At 37.1% G+C, this 12,244-nt stretch overlaps 1 protein-coding gene across 4 annotated transcripts in view; it reads right to left on the reverse strand.

Moving 5' to 3' along the window:
* The window catches only part of PHKB (phosphorylase kinase regulatory subunit beta), a 213,028-nt gene that overhangs the window by 53,203 nt on the left and 147,581 nt on the right, over nucleotides 1-12,244 (reverse strand). For all 4 annotated transcript variants that reach the window (XM_082863438.1, XM_082863441.1, XM_082863439.1 and 1 more), the window contains 3 exons: nucleotides 5,527-5,582; nucleotides 4,920-5,013; nucleotides 204-287 (listed from right to left, as the gene is read on the reverse strand). In XM_082863438.1, the coding sequence (XP_082719564.1) occupies nucleotides 204-287; nucleotides 4,920-5,013; nucleotides 5,527-5,582 (234 nt within the window). The remainder of the gene's footprint in view (nucleotides 1-203; nucleotides 288-4,919; nucleotides 5,014-5,526; nucleotides 5,583-12,244) is intronic.

The raw sequence follows: 12,244 nt of genomic DNA on the forward strand, positions 1-12,244 counted from the left end.
ATCGTCAGGCGGACTCTCAACCACTGCACCACCAGGGAAGCCCCCAAACTAATTATTGATATTTACTTGTAGAAAATAATAATTCAGATAATTAGCCCAAGTATATGATGAAATGTGAGAATGGATGCATAGCAGGTCAAACATCATTCCCGTCTGTGGTATTACAATCTGAACACTGCTCTCCAAGGAAATTTCATGAGTACCTTTGATGTACCGAGGCAGCCAATGGGCCTATCTGGCCTTCCGCAGAGTCCTAATTTTTCATTGATCCCCAGATGGAAATAAGCCTGTAAGACACAACTGTGTAAATCAGAGCCAGACAAAAATTCATGCTTTTCCTTTTTTGCCCCCTTTCCCCTCCTCGACTAATGCCCTGCTAATTTCTGATTTCTCCAGAGAAAAAGAGGCCAGGGAAACTTTATTCAATGGACTTGTAGGAAAACAAGCCAGCTAATGACATCAACTTAGATTCTGGGGCACTGGGAGATTTGAGAGCAAAACTTTTGCAGATCCATTTAGCAACATTCTAAAATTTGACATTGTTCTTACACTGTCATGTCATGAATTTATAACTTGCATGGCTCTATCTGATTCATACAAGCACACAGAGAAACAAATGCTTCCTCTGTGATAAAAATTTTGGCTCTTTAAAGTTTTAAAAAACAGGGCCACATAACTTCGACCAGATTCCCACCTTCAAGTATTTCCCACCAACATGGAAATGTCTTTACTGATTTTTCCGATTATATGAATTTTATGAAAAATTTAATCCACATGCTACAAGTGAATGGTCCTGTTAGTCTCGTAACCCCTTAGGCAACAACTATTTCACTTTGGTATGTGTTAAAAGGAGTGTAATTTATTGTGTGATCCCTAAAAACACCAGAAGCATAAGATAGGGTTATAGATTTTTAACAGTGCATAGATAAATACCCATATCACATACACACATACATGTATATATATTTACATAAATGGGTTCATATACTATATAATCTGGTGTTCCATTTTTTTAAACTTAATATTGTTTTTCTACAAAGTAAAAACAGATAAACTTGGAATGAACTAGGGGTTAATTAGTGCCAGAGCACTTAATCCAATCAAGAAGTCTCCTTACCCTATTTAACATGGATCCCCTGATGAAGGTAGCTCCCAATTTTTAGTTATTTCAAAACCAATTCTGTAACCAATTTTGGACAGTATACGATTACTTCTTCAGGATAATTTCTTAGACTTGATGAATCAAAGAGAATATACATTCTCTTTCAAACATACTGCCAGGTTGGTCACCCTCCAGAAATAATGGACCAATTACTTCGACATTAAATGTGCATAGGCCATTTTTGTCACTCTCTTGAGTCACAATGACATTTCATTTTAGTTTTAAACAACTGTATTCAAATATTTTGTGGTGGACCATTTTCCCATATACTTAATAGCTATTTGTATGTTCTATGCACTTTTTCCTTTTTTCCCCTGTCTACTGGGCATTTGTCATTCTTTTTCATTTGTAAAAGATCTTGGTATGTTAAGAATATTGCTGTTTTATCAAATATTTTACTCAATTTGCTCATCTTCAGTGTTGTTATGAAATGTGAGAATGACTGCATAGTAGTTCAAACATCACTTCAGCATTTGGTATTTCAATCTAAACATTTTTCTGCTAGGAAATTTCACAAGCACCTTTGATGTGCCAGGTTGTTTATGCTACCTTCAATTATATTTAGTTAAATCTGTCAATCACTTCCTTAATCAATTTTTGGCACTAGTGTTACTCTAAGAATGGACTTCCCCTCACAACAGTTGTAAACTGTTCTCCTATTTTTTTTTTAGTGATTTTATATCTAAATCATTAAAAAGATTTAAATCTTTAATCTGTCTGGAATTTATTTTTGTATCTGATGAGAGGTAGAAATCTAACCTAATGGAAAATCAAACCAACTGTCTCTACACAATCTACTGATTATCATTTGAACTGATTTCAAATATCAACCTCAACGTATACAAAATTAATGTCATCACCAGAGCTCTCTGTTCATTCTGCCATGGTGCACACATGTATGTCAGAGTTAGCTGTCTCCTTCTCCTTCTCCATTGAATGTTCCTAGAAAATAGCACCCCCTGAGTTGGCACTGTGCCTGGCATACAGCTGGTGCTCAGGAAATACTCGATGGATGAATGAGGGAGCAAGTGAATGTCCTCCTGAACCACATGTGCTGTGCATATTAATTCTGGAACAGCAGTGGTTTTAGACAAAGTCCACTGGCTATAAAAAGTACTCTATAAGCATTATATAGCATTGTATAGCTACACTGAAACTACAGTGCACAGCACTAGATGGAGACCACTTTCCCTTAAATTAATATTTATGTCTAAACTACTTTAGATTTCTTCTTTTAGGCAAATGATTATATTAATCAACCATGCACAAGTTAAAATGTACTGATCTAGGCAGATTTAAAGGAAATCCTTAAATACTACTCTATTACAGTAAAAGCATTTTCCTTAACTTTCTGAACCATGGTAGAGAAGGTCTATGACAATTAAGTAATCAGATGCAGAATGCTCACTGAATTCTAGGGTACTGATAATACCGTCCCTACATTGTACACATTCACACCATTTAATGCTCTGAAACACACAGCAGGGACCAAACCACCTGGAAGTACAGAAATACTTCATTCTACATCTGCAGTGTATTCAGATCTCCCATGAGGCAAATCAAACCACAGTTACCACATTATGAAACATTAACCACACACAGTGAAAGCCTTACCCTCAGCTGTCTGCCCTCACACCCTCTTCAGTGGGCTGAAGGAGGGTGCAACTTCTCAGAAGAGAATAAGCAGCCATTGGCATAAGAATATGTGTATTAACTAAGATTTGAGGGAACATTTTCACTTTTAAAAGGTAGACTATAAGAAACAATGTAGTCGGCAGTATATCTTAGAGGGTGAATCCCAAAATGCAGCTAGCTTGAAACACAGAGGCTGTAGCCACAGAGAATTTTCCATCCTGACACGTGCACAGAGAAGCTGGGCTCCTGGTCACATATCTGTCTTTTTAGCCACAACACACACCCAAATTGTAAATCATGCGTTAATGCCATCTTTAAAACAACAAAGTATAAAATAAGTCAGGACCTGTTATAAGTCTTCACTTTGTAACAGAATGCTTCCTACCACCTCTGTGACTCCTCAGCACCTTGCACTAACATCTGTCATAGCACCGATCAAAGTGGATTGTCATTAACTATTTTTCTGTCATCCCAACAGACCCAGAGATCACTAACTGAGAACAGGGACAGAGTCATTTTATCTGTGTGCTCCACACAGTACTCTGCACAGAACAGGTGTTACGATGAATGAATGAATGAATAAAATGCCACATTCAAGTTATTTGGAGCCATGTTGGTCTCTTAAGTCTTGATTGTATGTTGTCTGGTAGAGTACAGATGCTCCCAGAAAGAGGTGCTAATATACATTAGGCCTGAAGATACAGATTCAGGTTAATTTGTTTTGAGAGCATGTTTATCAAAGAATAATAACCTTTGTTACCATTCTCTGGAGCTTTCAGTGAGAGGCCATAAAAGTGTATCAGCAAATACAGCCTGCACCTGAACGATAAGTGCACAGTGTTACAACCTTAGATTTTCTGCCATTCCATACAGCCTCCTCTCCTTGCCTTGTGGATCCTTACTTCCCTCTTGGCCTCATTTAGCCTCTTCTACAATGAAACCTAGCTTTCCATTGTTTACTTTGTAGTGTGATTTTAAAGTGTTACCTACTCCAGGGTTCCTTGCATTTTTAGCCATGTCTCTTTAATCGAGGGGGAGAAAAGAGCTCTAATTTGTTAAGGACTTTTGAAGAGCTGGTGCTCTGGGTGACCTAACACCCAGGTTCTGGTTTTGTTGTCAATGCATGAAGTCCAGTCTGATTAGCAACAACTCTGGGGCCTTGCATTTTCCCTGCAATGTGCACCTCACTTCTCTGAGCTTTTATTCTTTGTTGTAACATCAAGGTTTTAATAAAAAACATTTTTATCAGCTTAACTGACTCAATCAATCTTGATCACTTGAGAGAGACTATTCTAAACATTTCCACCAAACACCAAAAACAAACACTGTTTTTTTTGGCCAGGCGGCATATGGGATCTTAGTCCCCGAGACCAGGGATCAAACCTGCGCCCCCTGCATTGGAAGTGCAAAGTCCCAATCACTGGACCACCAGGGAAGTCCCATTCCTGTACTGTTTTTAATGATTACCAAATAAAAACAGTGGTTTAAAAATAATTAGTGGAGATCAACAATTTCCCATCCTTAATGAGCAGTAATATTCCTAAACTCAGGCATATGCTGCAGGGCAGTGCATACAAAAGGCCTCAAAAGTCATCTTTTAATCCAATCTAATAGGTATGTAACTGCATCAAATATAAATTCAGATGTCACTTTATAATTATTTTGAGACCCAGCAAACCAAAGAGGGTAGGAATTACTTCAGACTCCAAATAGTAAGGCAAGAGAAAAAGGGAAGTAGTTATTACCAACAATATTTAGGTGAGAAGATTTCTTTAATTGTTAATAAAAGGGAAAATAAATCAAATGTAAAGGTTAATTTTATACACCACTACTAAAATTAAGCCTGATTTGTTATTTAAGTGGTCAGTCCAGGTTTGTAATAGACTTTAGCAAGGAGCAGAAATCAACAAGACCTATGAATATAACGCACACACACAATGCAGTTGTGTTTCAGTAACAGTGTCTGATAAAGTGGGTCTCTCAGCTTAATCAGAAAGACTTTGGATCAATGACCCTATCTCAGAATTGGATTTTTAAATATGCTTCTTGACTATAAACTAAGTCTAATCACCATGCTCTAGTACCTACATAAAGGAGACAGTAAAGAAGCAGAATCACTTACTTTCACGAGCTCCTGCTGGGCCCAGATCTGAATGGGTTCTACCTGTTGAGGAGTTTGAGTCTGAATACCATATGTGTTGAGGAAAACCTGAAGGCTAAAAAACACAGGGAAAAAAAGAGACATTTTCGGTAATGCATTTATATGGACAATGGTGAAGGAGGAGGAGAAAAGGGGAAAGACTATGCTAGTTTGGAGCACATTATTCATTTGTTAATGTCAGCAATATGTCATCTGCACTGGAATCCAGAGCCCTCTTGGGTTCTTCACAAAGCATCAGCTGTGAGCTTTGGGGGCTGCCAGAGAGGTAAGCACTAACTTGGGGGATCCCCATAATCTGTTTGCATTAATTTCTCAAAACTACACACCAGGCAACACTGGCACTGGTCACAGACTTTAATTAATATTAACACCAACTAAAACAAAATTATTTTTAAACATGAAAAGAATGTTATTCTGGCACTTAAAGTGACATTAGTGACATCCTTGAAACCCTGTGAAGGGGTCTATGAAGTTAATTTCTACCACCACACTCAGTATTATAAGCCTAAAGCAATCAATCCCCTTCCCTCCCCCTCAAAAGAACACGCCACCCATCTGGATTTCATACCGTTGGCTTTCTGCTATGAGCGCTACATAAACAACCAAATCATTTTCCAGTGGGCCCTGTAATACAGAATAAGGGAGGGGGGAAACATTTTAAAAGATCTGGTCATCATCAACTATAATGAGAATCAAGGACAATAGTAACCATCTCTGAGCAGTTCATTAAGATGATGGACACCAGCTGGCTCTAAGCAGTTGCCTCTCTTTCCTTGCTCTCCACTGCCTACTAATCAATTTGATGGTGTAGACAGAGTAATGGAACACCAAGGAATGGAAAGCCATAAATCTCACCACTACTGGAGGGGCTAGTCTGTCAGGGCTATTTTGAACGATGCATAAGAGTAGTTTGGGGACCGAGAGTCATTTCCCGTCATTTAACTATGAAGGGAAGAGTGGGAACTAAAAATAAAAACCTAACTTACGTATTCTCTAAAAAAATGACTGTGAGTTAAAACTGTTCATTTGACATCTTCACCACATAAAGCTATTCCCTTTCTGGTTAGCCAATTTTCCTTTGGCACCTGATACACCAAAATAGCTTTATTCTAATATATAGCTTCTGCGGTAGAGAATGAACTACCCAGTTGACTATATAATTACCACCGTGTTAGTTAAATACAAGCTGTTGGGCTTAATAGTTCTAATCAAACATAGTGTTGGATATTTGCTACTTTTTGTGTGTGTGGAAAAGATTCACTATAGCATATATTATGCATAGCTAAAATGAATCCAATTTTGAGCTTGTATATAACTAACACAGAACATTAAGAAGCACCAATAAATTACAGTATTAGGAAGCTCTGAAAATTGTGATCAAATATAATTTCTTCATAGTAATGAATCCAACATTCCCAATAGTATGCTGTAAAACATTTGATTTACTATCAGTCAGTTCCTCTCTATGGTATTTAATATGCCAGTAGAATTTATGTGTGATAGAAGGCAAGAAATACCAGAATACATATATCAGCAGTAAGTAACATACAAAGGATGGTTCCCAGAATTATCGTGAAAATGCCATTTCAGGCAGTCTTCAATGTGATTTAAATGAATATATAAGGAAAAATATGATGGAACAACCTCACAGAAATAAATAGACATTAAAAATGCTATAAATTCTATTTTTATTTGATAAAGACTTTAAAAGTTGATGTTACTCAAAAGGATGAGAAAAAGTAATTATTCAGAGTCTCGTCAAGATTTCTAACAAATGAAAACATTAAGCTTCATTTTTCGTGGATGAAATCTCCCATTCATCAAAAGAAGTAACCTTAGAGCGGGCCATTATCTATAATCTTCAGGGCAATTAGAGTTTTTAAATAAAAAGCAAGTGAATACATATATTAGAATGCAGATGTTATTCCACTAACAATAAATAAGACAGCTTACAGATCCTAATTGGTAAACTGGTTTCTTCGTTTTGAATCACAGGCCTGTTTAAGACAATGTTGTTTCTATTTGTATGACAGAGCACTCGGATCTAAAATGCCCACTACACATGTTGAATCATAGTGAGCATCTGATTAGGAGACTATTCGATGGTTGAAGAACTCTTTCATTTGAAAAGTCAGCATTTAGGAAAGTTCCAGTTCAATAACCATCTACCATAATGAACTCAGGCCTTTAACACCAGCCCAGCGGGACGCTTCACCCCATTTCCACCCACAGAAAGAATTGTGCGTGGCCGGTCCCACCCCAACAATTTTCTTCCTTTCACTGACAAAGTTGGAACTATCTTTTCTCTATTTTCATAATTTTCTTCAAACCTCCAAAATTACTGTCTAAACCAATGAAGTCTCTCTGAAAACTGCCTAATAATAAGTAATACCTCCTATTTCTGAATGGTATTTTCCTTAATAATATTATAATATTTTCTGCTTTTAGGTTCACAAAGTACACACGTGCGCCCGCACACACACACACACACACACACACACACACACACACACACACACACACTCAAGCCCAGTGTGGTACTAGTGCTCTCCATTTTATAAGCATGTATGCACTTATTCATTTGACCAACAGTTAAGACATACAAGAATCCACGCTAGACTCTGATATTACAAGATGAATACAACCCAGTGCCCATCCTTGAGTTTAGTCTATTGCAATAGATAGATAAGTTTTCAAACGTGTTTATTATCACAGAAAAGTATCCCACTGATATCTTCCTTTGCCAGTATAGATCTACCTGGTTTAAAAAAAAATGGCTGAAAGACATTACATTATATGGATGTGCCATAATTTATTCAAGCCATGTTTATTTTGATAACATTTAGGTGGTTTCCAATATTTCGGAGAATCCTGAGGATTCAGGGAGAACAAAGTGCCAAGTACAGTATTTGAAACATAGTAACAATAAAGGGCACGAATATTTCCTGCAGCTGTACTTACAGTTTTCACACCTATCCTAGGGCAGCTGCTTTCTCTTCCTTGTTGAGATTTGCTGTAACATCTATGTTGCCCTAGAATGTTTTCCACCATTCTAAGACATTAGGACCATCCACTATCCCATTTTTATGACTAGTTCTTCACCAAATAATTCCAAACATCTTTTCAAAGAAATCCTCAGATGACTTACCACCTTCCCAGTTTTCCCTCCCTTTATTTCTCAAACATAGACTACCACTATTTCCTTACTTTCCTTGTCTCTGTTAGTTCTGTACTCTGCCATCTATCCTGCTTTGCCTTTGAGATGGAAATCCTTACCCTTTAAGTCCTTGTTCTTCTATTCATCTCACTTCTTTCTCTTTCTCTCTTACCAAACTCATTCACTCTGGTATCTTTCATTATCACTTCTAAGCAGATGATTCCATATCTATATTTCTAGTCTTGAACTTTCTCTTGAGTTCTATCTAGTTCCCACATTTTTAACTGCTTTCTGGACATTTTCTTTTGGCTATTTTCAAAGTTAATAGGTCTAAAACTCAACTCCTTATCAATCCTACTCTACCTCAAATAGACTCAGTCTAGCTCAGAACCTCTGAACCACCTTTGACTCCTCTCTTTTACCCTCAATATCCAATTTGTCACCAAAATCCTGTTAATCCTTCCTTCATAAAATACATTGCTTGAATCTTCTTCTCATTTCATTTCTATAGCAACATTCAGGATTGAAAAGTAACAACAATAGCAACAATCACTTTACAGAACATCGTACATTCTGTGTGTGAGGAGGCACTGATCTAAGTGCTTTAACAAACCATCATCCCATTTTACAGGTAACAAAAATGAGGCACAGAAAGTTTAAGTAACTAATCCAAGGTCATAAAGCTAGTAAATAGCAGAGCTAGAATTCAGATTCAGGCAGTCTAACTGCAGAGTCTGTGCTCATAATCACTCACTTACTCTGCCTCTCAAAGAGTGGAAAGAGGGCAAGTTTTAGAAGTGAAATACCCACAAAACAAGTTCCATTCTTGTCACTTCCTATCCCATGATCCTGGTTATCTAATAGGAGCCTTAAACTTACCATGGACAAAACTGAACTACTGATTTCCATCCTTAAATTCACTCACCCTTAAAGTATGTCTTATCTCTCTTTTTTAAATTTTATTTTTTTCTTTCTTTCTTTTTTTTTTTTGCGGTATGTGGGCCTCTCACTGTTGTGGCCTCTCCTGTTGCGGAGCACAGGCTCCGGATGCGCAGGCCCAGCGGTCATGGCTCACGGGCCCAGCCGCTCTGCGGCATGTGGGATCTTCCCGGACCGGGGCACAAACCCCTGTCCCCTGCATCAGCAGGCAGACTCTCAACCACTGTGCCACCAGGGAAGCCCTAAATTTTATTTTTTAATTGAAGTATAGTTGATTTACAATATTGTGTTAGCTTCAGGTGTACCACAAAGTGATTCAGTTATACATATATATATATATATATTTATTATTTTCCATTATAGATCTTTACAAGATATTGAATATAGTTCCCTGTGCTGTAGAGTAAATCTTTTTGCTTATCTATTTTATGTATAGTAGTTTGTATCTGTTAATCCCATACTCCTAATTTATCGTTCCACTCCCTCTTTCCCCTTTGGTAACCGTAAGTTTGTTTTCTGTCTGTGAGTCTACTTCTGTTTTGTATATAGAGTCATTTGTATAATTTTTTAGATTCCACATATAAATGATATCATATAATATTTCTCTTTCTCTGTCTGACGTACGTCACTTAGTATGATATTCTCTAGGTCTATCCATGTTGCTGCAAATTGCAATATTACAATGTTTTTATGGCTGAGTAATATTCCACTGTATATAGGTACCACATCTTCTTTATCAATTCATCTGTCGATGGACATTTAGGTTGCATCCATGTCTTGGCTACTGTAAATAGTGCTGCAGTGAACACTGGGGTATATGCATCTTTTCGAATTAGAATTCTTGTCTTTTCCAAAATATATACCCAGGAGTGGGATTGGCTGGATCATATGGTAACTCTATTTTTAGTGTTTTAACGAACCTCCATAGTGTTCTCCATAGTGGCTGTATCAGTTTACATTCCCACCAAGAGCGTAGGAGGGTTCCCTTTTCTCCACACCCTCTCCAGCATTTATTATTTGTAGACTTTTTGATGATGGTTATTCTCTAATAATTAGCAAAGTTGAGCATATTTTCATGTGCCTGTTGGCTACCTGTATATCTTCTTTGGAGAAATGTCTATTCAGCCTTTTGCCCATTTTTTGGTTGGGCTGTTTGTATTTTTTTTTATTGAGTTGTATCAGCTGTTTGTATATTTTGGAAATTAACCCCTTGTCGGTTGCATTGTCTGCAAGTATTTTCTCGCATTCCATAGGTTGTCTTTTTGTTTTGTTTGTGCTTTTCTTTGCTGTGCAAAAGCTTTCAAGTTTGATTAGGTCCCATTTGTTTATTTTTGCTTTTATTTCTTTTGCTTTGTGAGACTGATTTAAGAAAATATTGCTATGATTTATGTCAGAGAATGTTTTGCTTATGTTCTCTTCTAGGAGTTTTATGGTGTAATGTTTTATATTTACGTCTTTAAAACATTTTGACTTTAGTTTTTGTATTTGGTGTGAGGGAGTGTTCTAATTTCATTGATTTACATGAGGCTGTCCAGCTTTCCCAACACCACTATTTCTTATCTCTTTAATACTGTGCACTCATTTGATCCGGCCAAAAATGTGTAAGTTATCCTTGATTCCTCTTTCTCCTTCAAACCTCATAACCAGTAACAGCTAAAACAAACAAAAAAGACAACACTTATTGAACACTGTGTAGTCATATTATTTACTGATCAAAACACCCCTATTAGGTAGGTTACTACAATTATCCTCATTTACTAAGGAGAAAACTGAGGTGCAGAGTGGTTAAAAAACTTATCTAAACATCATATAGCTAGTAAGTGGCAAAGTAGGGATCCAAATATGGGCAATCTCATCTATCTCTTAAACATTACAGTGTACTGTCTGACTCTCTAATGCACTGCTAACTCACCAATAAGTCCTACTGGCTCTACCTCCAAAGCACATCTCAAACACACCACTTTTCTCCAACTCCACTGTTACTACCACCCTACTCAAAGTCACCATGATCTTTCACTTGGTCAACTAACTGTTCTACCTACCTCAGTCTTACCCCACCATTCACACAGTCTATCCTGCAAACAGCAACAAGGATGGTTTTTTAAAAAAGTGTAAATCAGACCATGTCACCTCCCCGCCAACATGCATACACACAAACACCCTGTTTAAAACTCTCCACTGTCTTCCTATTGCCCACAGAATAAGAACCAAACCGTTTACCACAGCCCACAAGTCCCTACATAATCAAGCTCCAGCCTACTTCTTCTTTCTCATTCTCTCTCCTCTCCTTCACCATGATTTAGCCACACTGGGTTCTCTCCACTGAAAATGACAACTGTGTTCCTATCTCAGGGCCTCTGTACTTACTGCACTCTTGCTTGGAATGTTTTCCCTTCAGATTGTTGCATGAGGCCCTCTTGTTATACAGGTCTCAACCATCATCACTTCCTTAGAAAGGCCTTCATTTTCTACTGTAGCCAGCCCCCCTCTATTACTTTACCTTATTTTGTCTACTTCACAGTACTTGTCATCTCCAGAAATTATTTGGTATTATTTACTTATATATTCACTGTTATTCATCCCCACCAGAAAACAATTCCCTGAGGACAAGCACTTGATCTATCTTGTCTATTGCATAGAAGAATGCCTGGCACACGGTTCGTGCTTACTGTCTGATGAATGATTGCCTAGGCAAGTTTCTCTATGTTCTTCTGTGCTTATCTATAAAATGAGAATAATGCTATTTAGGAGGCCTAACACATAGGCAGAGGATCAAACAAAAGAGGGCCTATAAAAATATTTACAAACTTTAATCTGCTAAACAAATGATATTTATATTATTCTTTGTTGTGTGACTATATTAATTAACCTCTCTAAGCCTCACTTTCTTCATGGGTAAATTGGGATAATAAAAGTGTCTATAGGGTTATGAGGATAATACATAACATATATAAGCATTTAACAGTGTCTGGCATATACTCTTTTTTTTCAATGTAATATACATGCTTTTTTTAATTGAAGTATAGTTGATGTATAATATTAAATAAATTACAGGTGTACAATATAGTGTTTCACAATTTTTAACGGTTATACTCCATTTAGAGTAATGATAAAATATTTGACAAATACTCTTAAGTGTTTAAAAACCATTAGCCCTTTTATCAATCCAGTAACATGACTACAATCCTGG

Source organism: Leucopleurus acutus (assembly GCF_964270905.1).
Source record: "Leucopleurus acutus genome assembly, chromosome: 20".
In the NCBI taxonomy this organism is placed as follows: Eukaryota; Metazoa; Chordata; class Mammalia; order Artiodactyla; family Delphinidae; genus Leucopleurus; species Leucopleurus acutus.